The sequence below is a fragment of the Cinclus cinclus genome, chromosome 3 (genome assembly GCF_963662255.1).
Source record: "Cinclus cinclus chromosome 3, bCinCin1.1, whole genome shotgun sequence".
Taxonomy (NCBI): Eukaryota; Metazoa; Chordata; class Aves; order Passeriformes; family Cinclidae; genus Cinclus; species Cinclus cinclus.
In genome coordinates, this window is record NC_085048.1 from 90,720,447 (window position 1) to 90,747,462 (window position 27,016).

Genomic DNA, 27,016 nt, shown 5'->3' on the forward strand with positions numbered 1-27,016 from the left:
CCCTAGCTTTTCCATTCATGCCTTCTCTCTGCACTCCGTCCATCAATCAGGTGTTTCCATCACCTGATACCTCTAAATGGTGTTTAATAAATGCTCAGTTCTCTACTCCCAGATTTTGCTGCCCCTAAATTGAGCAGGTGAATGGCCCATTATTATTATGTTAGTTAATCCTCTGTCTTCCTCCAACTTTCCTGTTGTGAGTTTTCCTTCGTTCTTGTAGGTTTGGGGGCTACACAGGCAGTTTTCTTCTCTGCCTGAACACTTTATGCCCCTTCCATGAGAAGATCAGGAGCACTGTCTTCTGTGCACCCTGTCCCTTCCTTTCAAGTAATCTAGGTCATAAATATCACTGTCCCTTGCTTTTCGGACAGAGTGCCTAGTAATTTGTCCTCCTTCATGTCTTTTTTTCCTCTCAGTCGTGTCAAAGAACTGCTGGCTTTTAGAAAAGCACTGTTTCTACAGTGCCTTCTTAGTCGTCTTCCATAAATTGTGAACGCCTATAACTCTACAGCTGCAAAATGTAAAAGGAAACTTGAGTTCGTTGCCTTTGTGTCAGCTTCTTTCTGCTGCCACATACTTCTTGAAAATAAGTCAGAATATGGAAGTGTGGTTAAACTCTTCACTCTGACAATAATATAGGAGAAGACAGACACTGGGTTTTAGGTCAGAATTTACTTTCTCTGTGCATGCAAACAGCTAAATGTCTTGACTGTGTTGCCTGTTTTACTGCCTCAGTGGGTACATGTGCCAAGGTGATAAAACAAACTGCTACTTGATATCCAGGTGGCACTGCCAAATTTGTGGCTTGCTCCATATGTCTCATGCAGGGTACAATTCTGGAATGACGTTTTTGAGACTGAAATCTAGCTTTTTTTTTTTTTTTTTCCCTTGGTGCGTAGGTCCGAGCTTTGAAAACTTTCTTGTTTTAAGTCTCCTTAATCATAAATTGTAAGAGCAGAGAGGGATAGGGACTGTAGCCTTGCTGCTATTGAAGTGAGGTGGAGTGTGAGGTTTGAATAGTCCCCCATCCAAGCAAGGACCTGTGTTTTGTTTTTAAATCTTGGAAACAGTGAGAAATGGCAAACCTTATACCTAATTCTAATGGGTGTTAACAAATGGATATCTCTGATAGCCAATCAAAGAACAGTTTCATATTATATACTTTTACCTATATGGGGGTCATGCTTTTTCATTCTGATTGCAAGGGAACTTGTAATCTGTTGTACACATGGATGTCAGAAACATTTTTGTCCTTCTACTTTCCAGTTCGAAAGGATTTAAGTGGGCTTGATGATGTGACACTTACGAGCCAATCGGAATGTGGAGGTGAGAACTAGAAGTTGGTTCCATTACATTTGTGGAAATTAAATCATTAGAAAATCATAGTTAAGTGAAAGCCTTTTGTGGATGATAATCCTTACAGAAATGGTATATATGTGAAAGACCTTTGTTTATTCCCAAATAACCATGAAAACTTCCTGTGGTTTAGTTACTGACGGTCAGCTTGCAGTAAGGGTATAGTGACTTATGGCAATGTAAAAGAAAATGTGTTAGCTCAGATTTGAGTGATAAAAGAGGTGTCAAGTAATTTATTTTACGTGCTAGCAATGAAAGAAATTATATATGTTATGTGTGAGCTGTGTGCTGCATGATGTGTAAGCTGACAGTAACTCTGTGTTAATTCAAACTAATTTATTCTTTTGAGGCTGCTTCATCTTACTGATTTTAAACAGTGTGTTGGGATTTCCTGCAACAATAATTTGGCTCCTGCTGGTTGACTTTTCTAATTGAAGTCACATAGGTTTAGTTTTGTAATTTCCTGGAGTGCAACGGTGAGCTGCTTTTGAAGTTCAAGTTGGGTGTTAGATGTTGATCTCTTCATTCCCAGTACTGAAATGAAGACTGTTTTTTCTGCAGAGTTTGTAGTTAATTTTTTTTTGTATTTAAAAATAAACATATTTTAAAAATATGTTTCTATAGGTACTAACAAACATTTTCTAGATACAGCTTTGCAATCAGGGAGTTTCTGTGGGCATTCTGAGGAAACTGCATAAGTGAAAAGAGCTAAATCTTTGAATGGGATAAGGAATTTTGAAGGCTCCTAAGGTGTATGAGGTATATGAGCAATCTAGAGTAATGGATGTCTTTCTGACTTTCAGGCCTCTCCAGTGACAGCGACCTGATCTCTCTGACAGTCGATGTAGATTCTCTTGCTGAGGTAGATGATGGAATGGCATCCAACCAAAGTTCTCCCAGTAGAGCTGCTGGCCTTTGTGTTACTTCTGAACCCCCAGTTCAAAGCACACTGGCCTCTGAGCAGGAGTGGAGCAAACCTGAAGGAGAAAAGGAAAGCCATGGTTTGTTTACTGGAAGCTTAAAATCCAAGCCAGGCAAACAAGATTACTTGGAGAAAGCAGGCGAGTTAATAAAACTGGCCTTGAAGAAGGAGGAGGAGGAAGATTATGAAACTGCCTTAAGCTTTTATAGAAAGGGGGTTGATCTGCTTTTGGAAGGTGTTCAAGGTATGGATCTTCTCATGATGTTTGTCTTCTCCTTTGTTATGTGTGTTTGTGACATTTCCATGGTTAACATCAGCTTACTGCATTGCAGAGAAGTGATCTGAAATGCAGAATTGCATGTGCTTGGCTTTCATATACTTGATGGCTGTGTGCATGTGAGAGAGAGAAACTTCTAAGACTGAATGATAATTTAGGGTCTCATCTTCCAAGTGCCCAATATCTATCTCCTCTGTTAAAATTGCAGCACAACCTTCAACTTGCAGGTAAGTAGCAAAGTGCTCCATTTTTGCCTCTTTCCTTTTTATTGCCTAGCCATTAATTAATATGTGGCACTTGCAGCACTGTTGAAACATTATTTAATTTACATGGTTAAGTGAGGATTAATTATCCCCATTTTACGCATGGGGAGAGGCAGCCTCAGGTTAACTTCCCAATCACAACAGGATTAGAATTGCTCTTGTCTCACAGCCTCTTACTTCTTCCACTAAACTATTCTCCTTTTCTAGCTAAAGGATGCATAGAAACTTACATGCTTGCATTGCTAGAGGAGAACAGTTTGGTTTTTTTTTTCCTTGTCAAAAGATTTTGGTCTGTCAACATATATCTGCAAAAGCTGTTGTTAATAGACTGGATGCAACTACATGATTTCTGCCTCCTTGCACCTTGTCATTAAGGGAGGAAGAATTTTCCCTTCTCTAGCTCTTGAGAATTTTGAGTGATAACCTCATATAATTTGCATTTTGTCCAACAATGGCTTAAAACTATAGAGTACAGGGAAAGATTGCTCTTTCCTGGAGTGAATTCAGGGTCTGTGTATTGTGCTTCTGTCCCACACAAGATCAAATGAGTGAGATTAGAATTGTGCCTTTTTGTTTGACAGTGTACAGCACAGGTGCATTCTGCTGCTCCAAATCTGAACTTAGACATGAATGCACCAAACACACACAAGCAAGAAGCCTTTGCTGCATCCCAGTGGGTTGCACAGCAGTGGTCCAGACCTTCTGAACAGTTGTAGCAATGGAAGTTACCTGCTGAGCTGATTTAATGGGGCCTGGCAAAAAATAATGGGTAGGTTACTGATGATAACTAGAGGTGTGAGCCAAGATATGTGCACAGCCTTTGCTTTATGTGTCTTATACTTTTTGGCAAAAAGTAAATCTACCTCTTTTCAAGTCTCAGTGATGTCAGTAGGGTTACTGCTTTGCTGCTTGTTGTGGCTTTTTAATAACATCCTACCTTTCCTTGCCTGTGTTGTCAAAATGTTTTTCATTCTTAGTGTTGAATATGCTGGCAGTCTTCTGTTGGAGAGCCCAGCTATTCTTTCTTTGCAAGTACACTTTCATAGACCTGTGGGCCATTCAGTTGTGATCTTCTGAAGGATATCCTATTCTGTCATAAACACTTCTGTCTGCCAGCCATGATGCTAGGCTGCCATGATGCTGTTTTGAACTGACAGTTCAAACTTCAAAAACTTTCTTTATTAAACAATTTCAAACTGTTAGGGCATGAAAACAAGTCAGTCTATTGCACATCAGTTTTGCTGTGGTAATTACCGTGTATACTTGAGTTGTGGCACTGGTTAAACATGTTGGGTGTGAAATTTATGGTAATCCTTAGGGTAATATGTTTGCTTTAAAGTTGTGAAAGACTTTTACTGCATGTAGGTGACTTGCTCAACTCATGCATACGAACTTGTTAAACCAGAGTGGGTTGAACTTCTTACTTACATTTGCCAAAATTTCTTCCAAGGATTTTTTTCCATTTTGCTGTTGACTAGCCACTCTTCCAGCTGCCTCAGATAACTGTTAATCTTTTTCTCTCACCCACTTATCCCTGCTTTTCAGGCTAGGAAGAAATTCAAAGAATAGAAAACTGTGATATTCTGCCTGATTTTCTTGATGCCACTCAAGTGCAGCAGGAGTTACTAGTAAATTTTTAGCGATGGTACTTGTGTGGTGTATGTCAGTGTTCCTGATGGCTGAAGAAACAGGTAACCAGCACCAGCACCTTTTTCTTTGCAGTCCCTGACATTGCATCTGTAAAGCACACAAGAAGGAGTGATGGGAATGAGTTGCATTTTAGGTGGCATCTTATCCCTTGGAATAATTGTACACAGGGTGGTTCCTAGCAGTCAGCCCTCTTTTCATTTCGCTATGTTACCCTTCATGGCTGTGAAGGAATAGTCATTCTCTTCTGGGCATTTGCACTAGGTTTGGGTAGATCCAGCTCATTTTGTGTCCCATTCTCTTTGAAGCTTCTGAAAGCTGGCAGAGAGACACTGTTGCCCTCTTGATGATGACAGGGCTGGTCCAAAAGTCTTCATAAAAAAAATGTGTCATCTCATGTTTTATGAGGACAGTAAAAAAAAGGCAAAAAAAACTCCAAACGAAACTTTTTAATGTTAACTGCTTTGTGAAGGTAGCCTGTTTAGCATCAGTATGTGAACATTTAATGTATATTGCAGTAAAACACCACAAGCTTTCTACCTAATCACTTCAGTTATTATTTAAACACCCCTAAATTATGTATTTCACAAAGATTAAAAAAAAGATAAGGATGGTACAATTATTACAAAATGCTTCTGGTCTTGTGCCACGGATTATTTTGCACCTATTGAGTGCAGATAAGACTTTGTAACAGCTGAGAGCGAAACACAGCGTTCCCTGATCCTTTCCCACCTGTGCAGTGCCGTTGTCCCTGCGCACAGCCGCTGCAGAACGCGTGGCCTCTGGCGGCTTTTTTTCCTTGGAAAATACAGTACTGCGGGAATACACACTCTGGCCACGAGGTGGCGGCAAGGAAATAGGAATTGCCGCCCGAGACTTGGAATCGCCAGATGGTACCGGCACACGGAGATGGGGGGAAGGAATGCCACCCATCCTCTGTGCTTCGATCCTGGGATCTGAGACAGTCTGCTTCCTCAGTGAACGCCTCTGTGGGCTGCTTAGGTGGGTCTGAGGGGTGAGGCTGTGCTGGTACCAGTCACTCCTTTGGGCTCAGCACAAGACCTGCTGCTCCAGGCTGCCTCGTCAAAACCGCGTACGAGAAAGTTGGATGGTGCAGCTTTATAGACCTGTGCTGGTTAGTTTGGAGTAGGTGGTTTCCCTAAAGGCAGTTGAGCACACTTGTTATATTCCTGTCGACTTCCCAGCTCTCTGCGCTGCTGGCACTAGTGTTGGGCGAGGCAGGTGTTGTGTGTTTGAGAAATGGCCATCCTGACTTTGTTTTCAGCTGTGTGCACATGTTCTCAGATGTACAGTGGTGTTAGTTATTCTGGGCAAGGTGCATATGTATTTACTTTGCTAGTCTCTTGCAGAGTTTAGTACTAAATCCTTTCATGTCCTATTCATAGTCCTGCCAAGAGCCCAGTTTGTGTCCCTTGGGGAATGATTACTGCTTGTGTGCTCGGAGACTGGTGTATACCTTGGACTCTGGGCATCTGCTCCTTATACATGTTTGGCCTACTTCTGCTCCATGCAGAATGTTAACCAGTTGTCAGTGGGAAGAAAAATGAAATCTTGGACTGGCAGTGTAGCCCTTGAACTGCACCTTTTGTGCCTTCCTCTTTCATTTATACCAGAGCTGCCTTGCTTGCAATGACAGGGAGTAGCTGCTGTAATTTCCTTTTTCTTCTAAATATGTACCAGTCCTCTTGTCTTTTCTGGGCATTGCTGCATGCAGAGTTTGGAAGCTTTTGGAAGACAGGTCTGCAAGGGTTGTGTAGGATGGTTCAGCAGTTCTCTAGGAGCTGAATCCTTCTAGAATTCAAGGCTTTCTGCCTTCTAAAGCATACCAAGTATGCTAACTGATAGAAACTTTGGCTCACAATTATAGCTGTTCCTTTGTTTTGTTAGCATGTTAGAGCACTTTGAGGTCAGTGCATTGCTTCGGGCTTAGTGATGGAAAAAATGCACTAATCAATAGCAAGCCACCAACTTGTAGCTGGAAGTTAACTGTTTTATGCAAAGTAGTGCATTCCCTGACTTTGGTATAGGGCATAGTGTATGTTAGGAACAAGCAGATCACGAGGCTGAAATTATGAAATTTTTTTGTAATAAAGAAGGGAGTTCTGTTTGTATGAACTGCTTTTCTTTTTACAACTGCAGCCATTCTGTAGTTATATCCATTATGGATTGGGGCGGTCTGAGGTGTGTGATAAGCAGAGTTAACACTGCTGCTTATTGCTGTGTTTTAATAACTTCAGGCATGTGAAGAAGCAAGAATGCTGCACAACATGGCCAGCCTAATTCATGTAGAAAAGTACAGGATCTCTTCCATGTATTTCAGAAAACACATGTGTTCATTGCTGGGCTGTCCACATTGCATGTTAACATCTGAAGGGAGATAATCCATTTACTCTGTCGGAGTTTTGGGATGTTTATTTTCACACGTGTAGCAGCTGTGGCAGGGCAGAATGAATATTGATTTAGTTTAGGCAGCAAGAACCTTGTTGCATGAAGTGTATGATGCCTCTGGAGTGTCAGCAGGCACAAGCTGTTTCCCAGGTATCTGTTTTGTGTTAGGGATCTGCAAGTTCTGAATAAGCTGCTGCTGTCTTTGAAAGCAGGTTGTGAATGTCAGTTTTGCACTGCTCCATGCTATTTTAATGTTTATCCAGTAAACAGAGCTGGAACAAAATTTACACAAATTACTGGAACCTTGCTAAAATGACTTTGACTTTTAACCCAGAAATGCATATACAATGAATTGCTGGGAGTACTTTGGACAACTAGATGATATTTTTGGATATACTGAAAACAAACCAACTTGTGTCTAATTACTGGGATTATGATGGGCTATGATTTGAACTTGTGATGGAGCCAGGGATGCAAACAGGACTATGCTTGACAGAATGCCAAGAAGACAGTATTTTATGAAAAGGGAAACAGCCATGGCGTTCCACCAGCACATTTCTGGCTTCCTTTGCTTGTTTGTTGAATGGCACTTATGAAGACAACTTCTGTTACCACACAGTAGCAATTTTGAATTCCTTTCACTCATGAAGGCCTCTGAGTAGTGTTTCTCATTGATGTTAACAGTTTCTGAGCTATCCAGCAGATGTCTGGTTAAGGAAACAACAGACCTCTTTTCTGAGAAGGTGTATTGGGGTGTGAGCTGATGTCTGCAAGGAAACCCTCAGACAAAGCTGTGCTGGATTCCACAGGGAAAAGTTGGTGATGGGATGACTGATGGAACTGTAATTCTCTGATCTTAGGCTTCTGTGTTCCTATGATGTAGGATCATGTAGGTCCATTTGCTCTTGTAGTTTTATACTTCCACTGAGGCTGAAACCAGTCAAGGAAAAAAGTTCCTGTCCTGGTTCCTACCAAAGAACCTGAAAACAGTTTCTGTTTCTTGCTATTGGACTGTGAGAATGCTGTAAACAGTTTGGACAGAGCTTTCTGGACAATGATACAAAGTGCTTCCTCTCTCCTAGTGCTTCATACAACCTTGAAATCACAGCTGCTGTTTCAGAAGAAAAGTGTGTGACTGGACTTGTCTGTTGATAAGCAGCTGGATTAAGAATGGATGTTGGAAATACTGTGGTTGGTTAAAAAAAAAAAAAAAAAAAGAGTCAAATCTCACCATGCTGCCAGTGATGCTGAAACACATGCTGGTATGGACTACGAACTGTTCATTTTTGAAATGTGTTGTTTTCCAAACCCATCGCAGACCATACAAAGCTTCAGAGCAGATTAGTGCTGTAGAATCTTTCACTGTGCAGTAGATGCTGGATGGACTACCCTGAGTGATGTCATTCCCTATGTGAAAGTGTTGGATTTAGACACCTTGTTGTGGCAAAGCAGTAAAATACAGCATGTGCCAGGAAAGTATGGTTAATGTATATTGTTAATGCCAGAAGCTGGTTATTGTAAAAATGCAGACAGATTCAGCTATGTAGAGAAACACTCAAGGCAAAATTCCATTTAAACTGCAAGATTTCTCTGCACCAGGAGGCTGATAGAGGTCTGATGTTTAGTACATGCTGCAGAGCTTAGAGCCTTGCAATACTTGTGAAAGTGAAAGGTAGCAATACCTGCAAGCCAGTGTGTGGGATGTGATACAGAGATGACTCTGAATGTGGTTACTTATCATGTGGCTGTTAAAGAATTAATAAAGAAGTGACCAGGTGAGCCTTAGAAATCTCATTTTTCTTCCCTCTTGGGACACAGCTAGCTCCATTGACTTGGTTGTGTTCTGACCTTTCCAACATTTGAGTCTTTCCTCACAGCAGTTCCTTGCCAGGTTGCTGCCTGTGCCTGGCCTCTTTGACAGACATCTCTTCCAGCCTGCACTGCCTTTTATCTCAGCTGTTGTTAGCCACAACACTTAGCTGCAAAGTGCAAGAATCTTTTTTTGACTGTAGCTGTGTGGGGTTTCTGCCTCCCATCAGAAGACCCAGTAGGGCTGCCACACTTCTTGCAGCGTGCAGGGTAGACAGGGCAGACTGATCTAGGTTACAGTGCTGCTGCTGTCCGCAGGTGAGAAATTTGAAGTCTCTGGCTGCATAATTCAATGCCTCAGGCACTGTAGGTGAATTGAGGCAAATTACTAGCTGGAATAGAAAAATTGCATAGATACGTTTAAGGACATGATGCTGCATGATAATCAGTGCTCTGATTCTCTCCCAAACAGTTCTTGCATATACAGCTTCTCTCTTTTCACATCCTCCTTTTCTCTGTTCCTGTCCTCTTTCCCTCTTAACTGTTCCAGTATCTTAAAATTGCCTCTTTAGCTTCAGAGCTGTGTAGAAGGACTAGTATAGGTTTGATCTCTACAAGGCCTGCTGCTGGCTCTTCTGTTCTAGAGACTTTTGTGATTGCTTGGGGAAAAATAACATTTCCTGTAGTAGTATATAAAAGTACATGTGAATTGCATTTAATGCATAAATATGAGTAGTATTAGACTGTCAGGATGTATGAATCTCATAATTGGATTTTTTTAACATGCCTTTTTCTTTTTTTTTTCCCCTGCAGTACTTCAAACTGTTCTTACTTGAAGGGGTAGGTGTCTGTGTGCCTGGGTCTCCTCTGCTCTGAAGCAAGAGATGTTTGTGGATGCTAATTCTAATTTGGACTTGTCCCTTTAGTCCAGAGGGAGGAGTGCAGAGAACTTGGAAATTTCTTCTTTCCCATGGTGGTGGCCTGTATAACTTCTTTCCTTGCTCTTACTGTCAGTGTTCTTCCTGTGTTCCCATGGTGCTTGTGTTGGAGGACTTGCTGCTGCTGTCACCATTTTGTTCCCTCCTCTGTGGTAGAATTTCACTGCTTGTCCTTCTGTCTCGAAACACTTACAGGGTTTATTGTCTTCTGAAGTAGTTCAACGGAAGAAAGTTCAAGAATATTTATTATATTAAGTCTTATTTTGGTGAAATACCTTACACTGAGACTACAAGTACTAGCAGATAGATGGGAAGGCTTTCCTCCTTGAAATGCTGGGTGCTGTGACCATTCATTCTGTTTTTTTTCCTGGTAGTTGTACATGCACATGAAAAGCTACCACCACCTTGTGGATTTAACATAACAGTTTCTCTAGAAGCACATGTTTGTTGGTTAACACTTCTGGCAAGTTACATTTCTTATCTTCAGTGTTATTGACTCCTGCTTTACTGGTTGCTCAAACACATTTCACCCACACTGTTCTTCTGTGTAGTCTTAACTTTGGCAAATATGCCAACTTTTTTTTTTTTTTCCCCTAGAGAGATGTTTACCTAGACATTTTACATGACAGGTGTGTAGCCATAGGTTTTCTACAGGATGCAGAACTGGCAACTTCATAGGAAATGTAGGTCTCTGAGGGTCTCAGGCAACCTGCAGTGAAGATGATGTATGTAACATATGGACATAATAGTTACCAGGACACTGGAAAGTTGGAAGAATAATTTGTAGGCGTTCGCTCACTGTCATAAATTTGTGCTTTAGTGTGAAAGGTTTAACTTCTAAGGGGCTTTTCTTCTTGGTTGATAGAGTGCAGTACTGTCGTGAATCTTCAGTAGAAAGAATGGTTCTGATAATTGTGTTGCATCTTAACATTTTGAGAGAGCCGAAATTTAAGAAAAAAAAATGGAAAAAAGATCTCTTCAAGATGTTTTATAATAATGGGGTTAACCTTTGTCTTATTTTTTAATATTTACAGGTTTTTTTTCAGCTGCAGAATTTGATCAGCACCTCAAAGGAACTTGCCGTTAATACAATGTAAATCATACGAGAGCTGATGAGGTAGTGGTCTTATTTCACAATTCCAAACCCCCCACCTGCTGCTTAAATCTATAGCTCTTTCCTTGATGCAGCAGTATCTGTCTACCCCAGCACCTGCCACGTTTCACTTAAGTAATTGTTTGAAAATTAAAGGTTACCCACCCTCCTGTGAAAGTTGGTGGGGACTCGTTCCAAAATCAGCAGCTTTTCCCCTTCCTGAAATAAATTTTGGGGTTATAAAGCAGTGTCCAAAGTCATCACAAACCTGTGCTGGATTATGAGTCGCATTGTCACTTATGCTGTGCCTGAGCTTCTGTTTGGCTAATATGGACAAAGGAGTCTGCTTCACATGATGTAAGAAGTGTTTGCCCTAAGAAGAACAGAGGTCCTCTTGAACCAATTAGGCAAAAATAACAGCTGGGCTACCCACTAATAAGGAAGGTGCTGCTAAACCTCTTTTCATTGTGAGAAGAAATAAATCTTTTAAGGCTTACTCCCTTGCATTTTTATAGAGAGCAATTCTTTGAAAAATTCAGCAATCCAGCTGGGTGATATGTGCAGGAAGACTGTGAAGAAGATAAAGAAACTTTTAAAAATAAAAAATGGTATTATAGCTGTTAGATTTGGCAATTATAAATGTTTCATTGAAGATTTCAGTATTTAGAGAAAGTTTTACTGTTTGAATTGTTAAGAACATGGAGTTTGGGGCTGGCACAACAGGCAGTCTCGCACAAGTTCCTTGTAGCTTGTTCTGCAAGAGGATATTCCTTCCTGGAGCAAATCTCTTCTGATATCTTCTTTAAAGGAAAGCAGCCCACATATATTTTTAGTAAGTCTGAGAGAAAAGCAGGAAGAGGAGGTCACAGAGGATTGGGACAGATAGTAGTAACTTTATGGCCTTACTTGTTCTGTGAAAATATCCCCATCCTGGCCAAGCACCTACTCAGGTAGGGAGTGCACCTCTGTTGCCCTGACAGATTAACTCTTGCTGGGGAAAACCTCTTAACACCTTGAGGGAGATGATTTGGAACTTATCAGGCACAAAGAAAGGAAGGGATATATAAAATTCCTGGGTAGGTGCTACATGTTGTGATTTATTGATTATTTTGGGCATTTTTTTGGTGTATGTTAGTAGCAAGTGGCAACTAGAGCTATTTTTATCATCCAGAGAGAAACAGATCTTCATTATGACTTACTCCTGGATCTTTGGAGGGGAATAGTGACACACCAGAGCAAGTTTGAGAGCACTTCTATGCATCTGAGATGTATTCTCTTCATAGTACCCCAGATAATTTGAGGAAAAAGGACAAATTTTCATCCATGGATTTTACTGATGAAATTTTTCTTATTTGTCTAAGTTTGTTGAATATGTCCCCCTTTCAATAGCTCTTTTCTGTTACTGCTAAACATAAGTAATTTTCCTATATGGTAGAATGACATAGGATTGGATGTGTGAGTCAGCAGTTAACTGAGCTGAACACTTCAGCATTGAGTTAGCTGATCTCTCAAAGGTGTGTCCTCTTTTGAGGTACTGTGAAGTGTGAGTGAAGACTCTGAGCAGAAGACAAACAAGAATATTGCTGGTTTTCCAGATGCCACTGCTGTACATTGTGGAAAGGCTGCTTCTTTGTGTTTCTCATTCAAATCAGTGTACTATGGGCAAACAATCAGACAAGTTACAGAAGAGCTTGATGGCACAATTATTCTGATATTTGTGGTTTTCCTCTGTCAAACACTCAAAATAATTTGAATGTTGTTAGGAATATCCATCGTTGTAAATATATTGTAGCTGAGCTGTCTTTAGAAATATAAATTAAAGAACAAATTTTAAATCATTGGCTGATGTCCTAATGTCCTGGCTTACTGTTACTTTGGTCAGCGGGTGGCCTGGTCAGCCTTTCCAAAGCCAATTTTCATTTTAAGATATTTTTATTTCTTTGAAATAGGCAAAGCCTTTGGAAAATGAGGGAGCAGTCTCCTTGTGCTTGTGTGTGTGGATGAAGGCTTATATGTGCAACAAAGTAGCTGTAGAGTTTTTATATTCTGTTTGCAGTAATAGTAAACAGAGCATCTAAAATAACCACTTGCACATTGCAACAAACACATCATCATTTGCTTAAAAAGAGTTATAATTACAGTTGACGAAGCATGGACACCATAAAAAATGCATTAGTTTGGCTTGACACATTAATTACCTGTTTTTGCAGATGTTTTTATATATTGTTGTGTGAACAGTTTACAAAATAATTACAGGAAAGTCATATGGAAAATAAACTAAGTGGGTGGTTTCTTGCCTTAATATTTTCATTCATGTGAATCTATGTGAGGCACAGCTGCTCTGTAGCAAATGCAGAGGGAGAGAGAGATGGGGAATCTTGGGGGGTTTTTATTCTAAGGTCTCTATGATCAGCCTTGCTGCACTTTTATATCTTGCTTTAGCAGTGCAGTTTTTAAAAGTGTAAAATGACATTGCTGATTTAATCCCAGTGATCAGGAGGGGGAGAAGCTTTGATCCTGATCAGATGAAACATAAATCTTCTAGTATCTAGGAAAATAAATGAAAAATCAATATTATTTTAAGCAGGATGATCTTTTATGAGCAGTTGTAAAGATTCATCAAAGGCTTTGACACAGTTTAAACATTTCCTGTTTGCTGCCATTTAAAGAAAAATGCCTTTCAAGTTTAAATTGTAATTAGAGAGATAACTTTAGATTATCGTGGGCTAACCACAGAATGGAAATACGAGCTCAGTATGCTCACACAATATTTAAATAAAAAGTTCTTAACTAGGAATAAATGATTATTCCTAATTTATTATAAAATAAAATTGATGCTTTTGAAAATGCTCATTTTGCATAACTAAAACTAATACTTCATGGCAAAATGTAACATTGCATTAAAAAAAAATCTATGAAGTCTGAATCACAGCTTTGACATCTGTCAGATACAAGGATTTATTCTAGTACTGTGTTTTAGTGATTTATTTGGTTTTAAGTGAACAGTTCTATGACCTCGAATTTGGCATAAATGCTAAAGAGTATTTTTAGCTTAATGGGGTCTTTATTGTTACTCTCTGTGTTTGAGGCTTTTAAAGTAGCATTTATTTGTTTATTAAATTTATATCCTGTATTTATTTACAGATTTTTGTGAGATATTGGCTGTTTAAATGGGAATTTGTATTGCAATATAATTTTTTACATTTTCTTGGTTAAACTAATGCAAAAAATAAAAAAAAAAATCCTATTTCCATAAACCTAATTCTCAGTCATCCACCTGTTAAAGTATGCAGAGACTGAACTGTTAATGATCTTATCCATAAATATGATGAGAGAACTTGTTGAATGAATGTTATGTTGTGAATCCACACCCTTTTATATGGCTGAAGATTTTGATGAGGGGAACAGTTTGCAAAGGTTATTTAACAAATTACTTGGGAAGGAAAAGTAGAAGGGAAACTGAAATTAATGTCTTGTGAATGTAGGGAGAACAAAGACAGCTCGAAGGGGACATCCTAGCTGGTTTGCATTAATTACTGTGAAATTACTGAAGCATTGGAAAAAAGCAAGAAACATCCAGACTAAATACACATAACAATTAAGCAGCAAGCTTGACTTTTAGGATAGCCTTAGACACTAACCTAGCAGTTTTCTAGCAGCCTGCTTGAAGGCAATGCTGGCTGAAGGGTTTATTGTTGCTGTGCAGATGTCCTGTTTTCCCTGAGCGGCTGCTGCTTGGCGTGTCTGAGAGCAAGTGGGTGCTCACCAGTGTGAGCAGAGGAGGCTCAGTGGTGCTTTAACACTACCTGCAGAGATGAAAGCAGGAGTTGGTGGTGTTCTAGGAAATTGCAACACACGCTTATAAAAAAAAATACAGTCTATCTATTCTCTTTTGATAATGCCAACTTCAACTTCAAAGAGTTGAGTGATTTTTTTTTTTTTAATCCTAAATTGGAGTAAGACTGGCAGTCTTATCAAGGGAACTTTTTACCAAGATTTCCCTAGGTCTTTAGAATGAGAGAAATTACTGAGATATTGATAAATATCCATAATATTGTGTGCTGAAAGTACACTGAATTTCTGTCTGTCTCAAACCAAGCTTAGACAAAGGTTTTTGCAGAGCAGCCTTGTGTCTATATCCAAGGAGGGGACAATCACGTTTCCCTTATGCTGTGAGGTGGATAGTAAAATTTACAAGAGATCACTTACCCCAGAACTTGGAGTAGACCCAAAATCTCTTCTGCTTATTTTTGATGGAGTCTGGGTGTAATGGTTCTGTGTGTTTGAGTAGTCTCTAGTCATGATATGAAAGGAATGGGAGTCTCTATTTTAAAACAATCCACCTTGACCCCTACCTTTGATTCTGTCCTTGAAAATGTCACAATGTCTTACACTTTGCCACAATTGCCCCCTGAAAACCTCCCGCAGTAATTTCTGAATGCAAGCACTCACACAGTAAGTTCTCAGTCAGAAATTCCATAATAAGCTTGCCCTTTTTTATGAGACTTGTTCTTGATAACCTACAATAATCCTGTTCTTTTTTTTTAGTTACCAGTTACAAAGTTTCTGGTTGAACTCCTTCAAGGTTACACTCGGGTTCCTTTCATGGCCCGGTGATCAGTGTCTTACAAGAGTTCCAGTCTTCATTAATGTCTGTTATCTGCCGTTGGTTGGGGTTTGTGTATTTGTGTGTTTAATTTATTGCCTCTCGTGTTCCTTGCCTTGTCTTTCATGTGGAGTAGCTGTTGGGCAGATACCCTTGCAGTTCCTTGCCCTGTTTGAGCATCGGTTTGAGAGGTGCTGGCTTGCACCTGGCAGTGCAGAGCCCATCACAGTTAAGGCTTTGTTTCTGCAAGTCTTGGATGGCCTCAGTTAGGGCTGGGAAAGACTGTCAGGGCCATATCAAGTCTCTGCTGTCCTTCAGTCTTCTGGGACAGTTGTCTCTGTCTTTTATTCCAGAATAATAATCTCATTTCTCTGTTATAACAACTGTGTCTTACAGTCTCTTATCTGTGCTTGGCAGTTGGCTGGTTGGGTGTTGCCATCACAGGTTGAGTCTGTTACAGCAATATATCGCTCTTGATGTGAATGTCTAACCCAAACTGAAAGCTTCAGAGTGAATTCAGATTTTGTGTGGTATCATGTGGCTCTCACCAAGAGTTTGGGTAGATCAGAAATAATACAATGGTTGTTTAGCCATCTGAAAAGTGAAGTACTTGGTGCAAGTGCTTATTGCTTTCTTCCAGTGTTACCCCAAGACGTGAAGCAAGGAATGTCTGGCATTGAAAAGCTTAGACACTAAGGATTTCTTAGTGTCTCCCCAGTTGTCTTCTTGCTTTTAATAGCATTTCTAGACTTCAGGTATAATTAGGAGAGTCCATACTGGACACGTGAGGAAAAAATAGGTTTGTTGTTTTTGTTGTAAACATCTTATTCTGTCTTTCCTAATTGATTTTGCTTTTTGGAATACAGGGTTTGGATCAGTGGTTTGTTTCAGTTCTTGCTTATGTTACCATAGGAACATGTGCCAAATCGCAGAAATATTAGGAAAGGCTTTTTATTTACCTTAGTCTATAGCAAGGCTTAATTTGTTATTTTTGTAAAACTCTGAGGTCATAGTACTGGAGTTTTAGAAGATGCGTATCTTTAGGTTTGATTATTAATAACTCAAAGGAAGTCAAAAAGAATCGAAGCAATCATGTGCTTTGATTATTTAGCACCTCTCTCTTTATAGAAAACATAGCTTTTTTTTTCTCCATTCAGGTGAATCAAGTCCAACTCGTCGAGAAGCAGTGAAAAGGAAGACTGCAGAATATCTTATGCGTGCTGAAAAAATTTCCAGTCTCTACAATAAAACCTCTGAAGATGCATCTGTTTCTGTGGTAGGCTTTAATTGATTTTTTTCTGAATTAGTATTTTTCAGAATTTGGTATAATGAAGTAGCAAAGCATATTCAAAGTTAAGGTTCAAAAGCTGTCTAGAATTTCTCTTTTGAGAGGCCTGGGGAGTATTTTGATGTTGTGTTTCTGTTAAGTTGCCATTCTTTCTGATTCTTCATAATGTTACGAGGAGTGCTTGATTTAATGCAGCACTGCTTTTCACCTGCTTTCCTACTGCTTCTGGTTGAGGATGTAGAACATTTTCTATCATGCTGAAGACTCTAAAGGTAAAGCAAAAAACCACACTAGAATGTAGCATTTTGTTTGACTTTTCCATGAGAATGTTGGTCGATCCTGTAGGGAGTGAGAAACCTGTTGGTTTCTTTAGCCTGTCACATAGTGATGCATCACAAGTGAGTCAAGCACAGGGTAGAGGGGGATCAGATTAATTTTCCACAGAAAAAGTCCTTAGTAGAGCAGCAGTTCTTCCTGATCCTTTCAAATGTCTCTCTTAGATATGCTTATGGGATCAGCTCCTCCATGATCTTTTTAGAAGTTTCTTTGCTAATTTCCACTTTCTTGAGCAGAATACGCTTATCCGTGCTTGTACAAAAGACAAACAAAGCTTGTTCTAAGGTAACCTCAATAAATATCTTACTTGCCCTTCCTAAACAGCTCCTTTGGGATTTATCTGTTTCTACTTTAGACTTTTACTTCACAGTCATGTTAAACTGTGTTATTGTCAATGACTGCCCTATTGCAGTAAGTATAAAAGCTACAAACTTCCCACTCTCTAATATCAAGGGATAACAAAAGGGATAGAAGATTATTGCTTCTTACTTTGCACAGATCTAAAAATGCTTTAAGGAGACAACTGGTGCAAAAATTGGAAGCCTTCTAAAAGCTGTCTATCTAATAAGTAAATTTAAAAAGCAAAGACACTGATTTTTTTAAGGGTAGATTTTTTCATGTTGAGAGCCCACAAGTACAATTTTGAGGATGTTCCAAATGGGATATATTTTGTGAGGCTTGGAGTCTTGCTGTTGCTATGAACTGTACTTTGAACAATTTAATATTTTGGACAGATACGAACTCCTACTAGGTATTCTTTCTTTGGGTCAAACACCCCTGAAAATTGGGAAGAAGCTCTATTGAATGGAATCCTTAGTGTGTTTGGAAACTGAAGAGCAAGAGAAAAAAATCCACGAACAACCTATTTTTGCCTTTTTATAAGTTTAAAAACTAACTGTGGTTGGGAAGGAGGAAGAAATAGGTTGCATTTTTCTGTGTGAACTTGAGAGCTGAAGTATTTCCTCTTTTATGCTGTGCTGAATAAGACACATGCCTTCTTCGCAGATCCAAAGAAAAGCAGATTTAATTGGGATAAGACAAGAAAAAAAAAGCAGATAGAATAAAAAACCATTCTCCTTCTGTGTTGAAACTCAAAATTGACAAATTATGGCAAATCTTGTTTTGCACAAAGTGTTGCACCTGGCTGATTCTCCTGTTTACAAAAAGGAGCCATGCAGCCATGATTTAGCCTTGTTGTTGGTTTTTTTTTCCTCAAGTTTTTGCACGTGTTTTAATGTCTCTTATTTGCTTCTCTTCATAATGCATAAATTTTACTTCTACCTTAGAACTTTGGAATTTGCTGATATCGAGGGCAGATGGTGCTTATGGGTCTTGATGGTTGTGGTGAGGAACAGCTTGTCTCTTGTTCGTAGCTGAAAGTTACCTGGGAGAATGACTTAACTCCCAACATTATTGTGAGGGTAGTGATAGGGACCACAAAGAACTGGCATGCTCTGTGCTTTTGCTTAATGTCTTAAGGAAAATGAGCAATGTGACTGTTCCTGCATGTTGGTTGCTAAGCAGACCTGAATTCTTGCACCTTAGTTACTGCTTGTTATTTTTATCGCCCAAGATAGTTTATATTGGAGTTTGCATGAACTACCCATCCCATATGGACAGTGATAAATGCACTGAAATAATCTGAATCTATATACAGTGTAATTCTTGGGAAATGCCAGTGGCAACTTGCAGATACTTTGTGTCCTTCTGGACATCGGGTCCTGATGGGCAGGGTGAGTGCAGTACCTGGGCTCTGTTAGGACTGGCAGAGGGCAGTTTTCTTATGGAAAGCATGGTTCCATTCCCACGTGCAGACACTGTAATGGGCAGTGGGGGTGCTGAGACCATTTGCACCTTGGAGGAAGAGGTCTGGCTAGTAAGTGGGCATGGGCATTTAAAGGCAAAGTGCTCTTGTTCATGACCTGGTGTCACAGGGCAGAGCTGTTTTGTCACCCCTGTCTGCTCTAGGTGGCTTTGTGTTTCCTACTGTGCCCTTAAAAGGGGAGGTCATGGAATTTTACATGGAATTAAAATGCTTACACATGGAATTTTACTTTCCTCTCCTCCACCAGGTCAGAGAACTGTCCAGGAAGGGAAGGGAAGCTCAGAAGTGCAGGTTCAGTTATTGTCCTGCACTTCTCAGCCCGTCAGATCTCCCAAAGGCTTGGGATGCCAGCCATGTGCTGAGCCACCTGCAGCAGTCTCAAAAGGCTGTGCCTGCTAAATGTGCCCCAAGCTGAACACCAAGTGAAGGTGAAGCACAGAAGCTGACTTTTCTCTGGGGTCCCGGGGCAGGAGGAAGTGAGCCATTCTTTCATGGCTGGAAATGCCAGACCCTCGCCTCTTCCAAGACCAGATTTCCCTAAGGAGATAGAAGTCTGGCATTTGAGAGCTGAGTAGCAAAATTGGCTTTGATGTCTTGGAAAGGGAATGAAGAACATCTACTTTGTTACTTTTCAGCAGTGGAGCTCTCAAGGATAGCATCCGTAGCAACCACCCTGCTGCTTGCAAGTTCAAGTGGTGAAGAGAGGAACGCAAGAAGGTGGTGTTTGGAGAATCCTTCTCATTGTTAAAGGAAGGGTTTGGGTAGAGGGCTTAAAAGGAGCACAGCGAGCTGACACAGCTGTGACCTTGAGCTGGGAACTCATCTGAGTGTCTTGTAAATATTGAGAAAGGCCTTGCTGTCTGCCATAAGAGTAGGAGATATGGAGACAGCTTCTGGAGCTTTTAAACAAGCATGTGAACCTTCTGGAAAAACAAGCTGCAGCAAATGCTGTCCTTTTCTTCCTCCTTTGGTGCAGCACAGCAGCCTCGAGGACCGTCTCTTGGGCAAGTGCTGCAGAGTGCTGTGTGAGAGCAGCACTGGGTCATTTTGCAGATTCTCAAGCTGTGTTTTCACCTCTGCCCCTTTAAAAGTGGCATCCCTGGGGAGCCACCTCCAAGCCTGAGTGGGAGCTGCAGCAACAGCCCCTGAATCACACTGGTTTGACCATCAGAAAGCTGGAGTCTTGCATATCTGTCAGCTGCAAAGCCCAGCACAGCTGCTTGTACAGGCTGTGGGGCCATTTTAACTTTGGTAGTTTTTATAAAGCATATTTTTTTCCCTCTTTGAAATTAGTTCTGATTCTACTTATGCCTAACTTCATATATTCGGAGTTCGGGGTTTTTTGCGCCATTATGAAAGCTGTTGTCTTTTAAAATGTCAATTATTTTTCATTTTCAAAGCAATTTAGTAGCAAGAGGTACATGCAAACCTGATGCCCAAACAGAAGAACCAGTCTTTGTGTTTTCCGTAAGATATCTTCCTAAAATTCTCATTAAATGTGCATGAAAATTACATGAAGTATAAAGAAAATGCACTACTGTAGTTCTGTGAGAAATAAATTTAACATGAAAGAAGAGATTCAGTCTCAACTTCTAGGATCACATCCAAGGTGTGTCCCAGCTTCAGGAAAGGTTCATTCCCCAGCTGGTGCTCACTGAGGGCTTTCTGAAGCACATTGTGGTTCTGTCTGGTTCAGGTGCAGGCAGAAATCCAACCTGGTTTTCTCCTGGTGCAGAGGGAGGAAGGAGTCAGGGTGTCAGACCAGGAGAGCTGGAAGCCCTGTCACAACCATGAGGCAGATACCAGTGTATCTGCATCAAAACAAGGCATCTCCTTGCTGCCAGTGGAGATCTGGCTCTGCTACAGGTAGACAGTTATTGAAATCATCAAACTCAGACCTCTGAATGGCAAGGGAAGATTGCATTTTGATGTGCAGATCTGCGCTGGTGTTCATGAAAGTTCTCTTTTCTTATCCTGAAGACCTGTGGTCACTGATGTCAAAGGTGGCAGCATTTGCAGGTAAATTAGCAGAGCTTTCTGGGTGAAAGAATGAAGAGGGGAAAATAAAATATTTAGTTCGAGGGAAATCCAGGGCAAATAGCAGTTGTGCTGGGAAGGGTTTGAGAGACCAGTGCAAGGAGCATCACTGCTCGAGCACATGGATTGCTTTGAGCAACAAGGGAAGGAACTGGACTCCACCATTCCTCATGTTTCTCTGCATCCCAGGAAGGAAAGGGGTGCAAGGAGCCCCCACCACAGATGCTGGGGGTGCCCCCAGCCTGAGATGTACGCATGGTGTGATTTTTGGGGTTTCCCTGTGCGAGGCTAGGAGCTGGATCCTTGTGGGTTCCTTCTAACTCAGGATATTCTATGATTTCTCATCAAATGGTATTTGTGTCATTGGGACAGTGATAGGGGTAGTGCTCTTGCCTTAAATGAGGTTAGATTAAATGCCCTTTCTCTTACCTGACTGGTGTAGCACTCCTCTCTCTCCCTCTGCTCTTCTACCTGCTGGCAGTGGTGCCAAAGCTGAGGCAAGAGCTATTGCCATATTCCTTGTGTAGCTTGCAAAACCAGAGCTTTCCAAAGGCAAGCAGTGGGCACAGGCTGCTGGCTCCTTTCAGGAGCATCACAATCAGCATCAGCCTTTTCTAGTTGAAGTTTACACATGGTAACAGGTGATGGTGGGAGAGGAACTGGTGATGCCTATCCTAACTCTGGATAAATCCAGCTTTGCGGCTTAAAGTGTAGTCTGGAAGTAGAGAGGGCCTGACCACAGCAGAGAAGATCCTGGGATGCCTGAGCAGCATGCTGAGCATTTGGATAGGCTGCTGAAGGCCTTCTGCAGGCAGAGGTAGCCTGACACTTTGTTCAGAATGTTTGTCTCATTTCTAAAGGCAAATGAAATTTTGATTTGTTTTGTAATCCTCCTTCCTGTTTTTTTTTTCTTCTGTTTTTTTGATGAGAGTGAGGGTTTTTAGTTATTTTTCTTATTGCTGCTTAGATGCTGAGCTTGGATTTTTACTCTATTCAGAGGAGCAGGCTGTTTCATAGAGTGCTTAATTGCTGTAGTTTGGGGAATTGTTCTGGGAATTCAGAGTTTGCTTCCAGCCTGCTACACAACAGAATGTGATGCCTCCCCATCATTGGGCTCTTCTATTAGACTTTGAAACAGTGAAACCAAAGTACTGTAAAGAGCAAAACTGATAAAAATGGAGAGCCTGCTGGGAGCTGTGGATGTGTTTATAACTCCCTTTAAGGTAAGAAGTGACTGTGGAGCACACATATAAAAACCAGTGTGTATATACAATATTGCCGAGTGTACCTCCGCTGGTCACATTTTAGAGAAGGACCTAAAATATGTATACTGGGGTTTTTATTTTTTGCTCTTTGGACAGGATGGGTGCAGAAATCTGATTGTATAGCATTATGAGGTAACTGTTAACTTCTGTAGAGATGTATGAACTTAATTCATGGTTGAAATGTTATTCATAAGAGAAAATTTCAAAAGCATGATTATTGAGGAATGGTTATAAAATGTAATAGCAAGCAGATAGAAGTGAAAATCTTTTATAGTAGTCTAGAGGATTAGGCAATGTTCTCTTCCTTTAAATGTATTCCTTAGAATGCTTTTGAAATCTTGTCATGAATAAACTGTGTTAGCACAACTCTTTGTTTCAAAGCAACTATTTCATTATTGCAGAAAAATTGCACACTCTCAAAATACTTTCAACAGCTCACTGGAATGTGGAACCGAAATTAGGTTTGGAGAAAAAAGTTCATGTAGGGTTTTTTTATTCTTCTTCCTGTTAAAGCCTTTAGTTTTAGATTGTAGAATCTGGGCTGTTTCCTCTTAACTGCTGTTGGTATTCCTGCTTGGCAGGGTTTATGTGACAAAACAATTATCAGATCCATAAAAAAAAAAAAAAGAACATAACTAATAAACTCCTAAACACTGAGCCCAGAAAAGCACACTTTTCTCCAAGCTTTTTGAACATGTATTTATGGCCTTTTCTTTTGGATTTTGTGGGCAATCAGTACTTTAAACAGTACTGATTTTTAGGAAGGAGTTTGGAAGGAGAGGATGTTGTTGAGTGAATGGGCCCAGTTTTGTGGAAGGCTTTGAGGAGTTGCTTTGGTGTCTGAGGATAGCTCAGTAAGGATGCCTGGGGGGAAAAAATAGTGGGCCAGGAAATTGCTCTGCCTACTTCAGGATCTTGGAGTTTGTCATCACAAGGGAAAGATTTTTGATTTTTCCTGTTAGTTCAGCATTTCATACACAGCATATTTGCTTTCCAACCATTTTCCTTTGTGACACAGCTGTTAACTATTGCCTCAGAATGATGACCTTCCTCTTCCTTTGCACCTTTGTCTGCTAGAAATCTGCTTGGGGAGGCCAGGTTGTGCTTAAAATGAGTGCCATTCAGCAGCTCTGCAAATTAAGTTACCTTGTTTGTGAGGAAGAGATACAGGTCTGTGGTTCTCCTAGAAACTGCATGTTGAATTTTTGGAGGAAGAGCTAATAAATTCTCTCAGTTGGCAACTAGAAACTGCTGAAAATATTTGTTCGCATGCCAGAGGTACATGGGATGCTTAAAAGGTTGATCTTTGTCCCAAAAGACTTCCAGTTGAAATGTTGTTCCCCCTCTGACATGCAAGCTTTAAGTTTGCTCTGAGAAACTACAAAACATAGTATGGATAAACATCTATCTATGTTAGCATATTCTTGCTGTGGTGTTAATTTCTAGATTAATGATACATAGCTAGCTATTTCTTTCTAAGGCAGCTTTAGGAATCATTTCTGTTGTGCACCTTATTATTAAAAGGATTTCATAAAGCCCACCAGAGAGCAAGAGAACCCTGTTTATAATTCTGTATTTTATGTTCTTCAGACTTAAAAAGCCTCTAATTTGCTTTCTCCTCCTCAGTGATCTCTGAATTATTTTGAACCCAGAATACCTGTAAGCCTTTGATTGATTATTATTATGTGGTAAGAACTAAGTAATCAATTGCTGGGTTCCATTAAGCATAGAAAATATAAAAATTCATTGCTTTTTTCTTTTTTAAATTTTTGTTTTCAGTGTTATCTTGACTTTTATTTACTTGCAAGTTGTTTTTTTTCCCCCCACTAAGGACAAACAGAAAACTTCCCCTTTCATCTTCAGTCTCTCTGATTTATGATAAATTTAGTTTCCTTCGGCCTGGCATTTGCTTCAGCAGGCAGTCTTCCTTCAAGTACCACCCTGATTGATGTATAATCTTTGATATCTTCCATTAGCCTCCAGGATCACTAAGTTCAAGGCCCTCTTGGAACCTAAGGAGCCCTGCCGAGGAACTGAAGACCTTCAGAGTCCTTGGGGTGATTGACAAGGTAATTCTTCAGTGTCTCTTCAAGAATTCAGTCATAAATCGACTGCATGCTGACATTTTGTCTTTGAAGCTGTGGATCTTAAGGATATGAAACAAAAGGGGAAAATGACTCAAATGCATCTGCACTTTAAAATAACAAAAGTAGAAGAAAAAAAGGCTTTTATCTAAGCAATTCATGTAAGGTCATGCAAAATGTATTTGAGGTAAAGGATAAGGTACATGTTTGGTAGCATTCAGTAGGATGAGGCCTGTTTTTCAAAAATTAAATCATGGTTGCTGTTCTGGGGTAAGGACAAGGTGATGTGTTTTCAGCTGAACAGTCTGGTGGATACTGGAAATATAGAAGGGTAGAAATTCTTACTTTTGAACTCTTACTTGAAATGGGAACTGGGGACACACACGGCTGTTCTCCTTCCCTGAGAATTCAGAATTGAAATCCCTTGCCAAGATAGAGATTCAGCGATGAAGCCAAGCTTATTTTTGAGTCATGCAAATAATGTCCTCCAAAATCCCAGGATAATACCCGTCTGTAAACAGTAAAGGACCATACGGATTTCTTTGCTAGCCTAATTAAGAGACCAGAAGAATTGTTGGGTTGTTTTGATAATGCTGATTAGTTACCACCTTACCAAATACTTTTAAGATGATGCATTATTCAGCAGTGTGACAGTGGCTAATGCAGACTGTAACGGCTCGTTTCCTTTTTGCTGTGCCAAATCCCTTGTGCCTTTTGATAGTTCCTTATGTAGTCCCTGGTTTGTGCATGAGCTATTCGTGCATGGTCAATTTATGCATTTGTAGCGTGCCTCAAAAACCTGTGGCTCATCCTTTGAGGTCTGTATTTCTTGGTTTCTTTTTCTTGTTGGACTGAACCTAGCTATTGAGACTGGGTTTTTGTTTTTCTTTGCCCGTTTCATTGTAATTGTGTGCATAAGTTGATAACTTCTCCTTAGAGGGCTGTATACATTAGGTATTATGGTTGCTTTTATAGCACACAAGGTTTTCTAAGCTCTGACTTCATATTCATTGTATTTTCTTTCCTCAGTTGTAAGTACAGAATTTATCCTGTATGACCACCTATCTGTAGTACCTGTTAGTAGGTGCTAACTGAATTAGTAGCCACTAAATGGATGCAGTGTGCATGGATTTTATGAATTATTCTGACAGAGGGAACCTGCAGAAATGTTGGAAATGGATCAAGAAAGACTTTCTCAGTATCTCCATTCATGTGAACAGCTACTGGAAAAGATGCTTGATCAGAATGAAGCTTTTGCAGTCCTTGGTGGTACAAGATCTCCTTAACTCTCTCTGAGCAGTTTCAGTAAGTGTCCCAGGTGTGAGCTGAGCATGTCCAGATCTCAGAAGTGAAGCTGGGATAATCAGGGTTCTAATGATGACAAAGATACAAGATTCTCAGAGTTGGAGATGTATGCAAGGAGTAGCAGGCCTGTGTATACAGCTGGAAAGCTCCTGTGTAAACAGTATCATAGGGCTCAGAGTTCATGTTTAATTATTGTAGAATATGTGTAGAAAAGGGAGCTGGATTCTTTCAGATGTCTTTGTACTCTGCTGTCCAGGTTCTCTTGTCACAATCTTAGCCTTACTCTGAGTACACTGCTTTTTAGCATATATTTCTAGGTGTTTGTGAAGTTGTGAGGCAAATGAAAACCTGCTCTAAGCCCAGAGAATATTTGATTTGGTTTTATAATGCATGCACAAAATGCATGTGAATATGAAACAAAAGTGTGCAGTTGTGTCTGTGGGATGGAGATGATGTCCCTGCCTTTGGTTGTAAGCACCACCTCCCTTCCTTCCTCACCATCACTGTCATTTCCCTCCTTGTCTGCTTCCATATGCCCTAAAGCTCACATCATGGAGAAATCCAATCAATGTGTAAGTATCCTTGCTGCAGCCGAGTAGATGACATAGCGTGCTTGTTCCTGAAAATGGATTTTGATTTTCAGGGCCAGCACTGAAGATGCTATGCTTTTGGGCACAAGGCTGTAACTGGTTCAGCACCATGCAGAGTTTTGCCTGAAAATAATCTACTCTAACCCTAAGGTAGCTGCTTTGGTTTCAGCAGAAAATGGGTGTGTGGGAGGTAATGAGCCACTGGCATTGTAACTGCTGGCTTGCCTAACCCTGTTCAAGACTGGCTTGAACACACTGACTAAAAAATGGTGTTGCTTGGTTTGCAACTTGTTCTCCCACTGCTGAAGCCCAGAGTGGTGTCTGCCTGCTACAGTGCTGCCTCGAGAAAACCAGCTGTTAACCTTCCCTCATTCAAATGCTGAAAGGTTCAGTGCTTTCCCTTAGAGTAATGTCACTCTTTGTTCTTCTTTTGAAGCCTCCTCAAGTGTTTTGAATTGGCTTCATTTTCACGGACAAAACGCTTGTTGCTACCTGAAACTCTGGGTTTTTCAAACTATTTTAGACTAGGCAGAATGATTAGATATTTAATTTTAGCCTAGTTTATTCCCAGTGTGCAAGCTTTCTTTCCCTGTCTGCCCTTTCACCTTCCTTGTCACCTCAATAATTTTTGTTGCGTTGACCCTTTTCTGCTAAATCTGAGACAGTTAGAGATCTTAGCATTACTAAACTCCTGAAATTTATTGTGAAAATTCAGGGAAGAATGCCCATATCTGCCCTGCCTCCCATCCTTCTGCTTTTGCTCTCATGCAAAGGCTGTAGTATAAATCTGACTATTTTAGCAGACCAAAGCAGACTTACATTTTTCTTGAGGAAACAATGCCTTTTTTTTTTTTTTTTAATTCTGCTGCTGCTGTGTTTGCTCACTTCATGGTGTCAAAAGTTAAAAGTTAATGAGGTGGTGCTTACAGGTATTTTATATGTTTAATATGTAAAGAGCCTGCCTGT

General features: G+C 40.3%; 1 protein-coding gene across 5 annotated transcripts in view; it reads left to right on the forward strand.

Moving 5' to 3' along the window:
* The window catches only part of RPS6KC1 (ribosomal protein S6 kinase C1), an 84,421-nt gene that overhangs the window by 21,609 nt on the left and 35,796 nt on the right, over positions 1-27,016 (forward strand). For 2 of the 5 annotated variants that reach the window (XM_062489297.1, XM_062489298.1), the window contains 3 exons: positions 2,160-2,522; positions 16,478-16,596; positions 24,048-24,140. In XM_062489297.1, the coding sequence (XP_062345281.1) occupies positions 2,160-2,522; positions 16,478-16,596; positions 24,048-24,140 (575 nt within the window). Of the gene's footprint in view, positions 1-1,266; positions 1,327-2,159; positions 2,523-16,477; positions 16,597-24,047; positions 24,141-27,016 lie in introns of all 5 variants that reach the window. The other 3 variants (XM_062489295.1, XM_062489299.1, XM_062489300.1) reach the window with 3 other exon arrangements.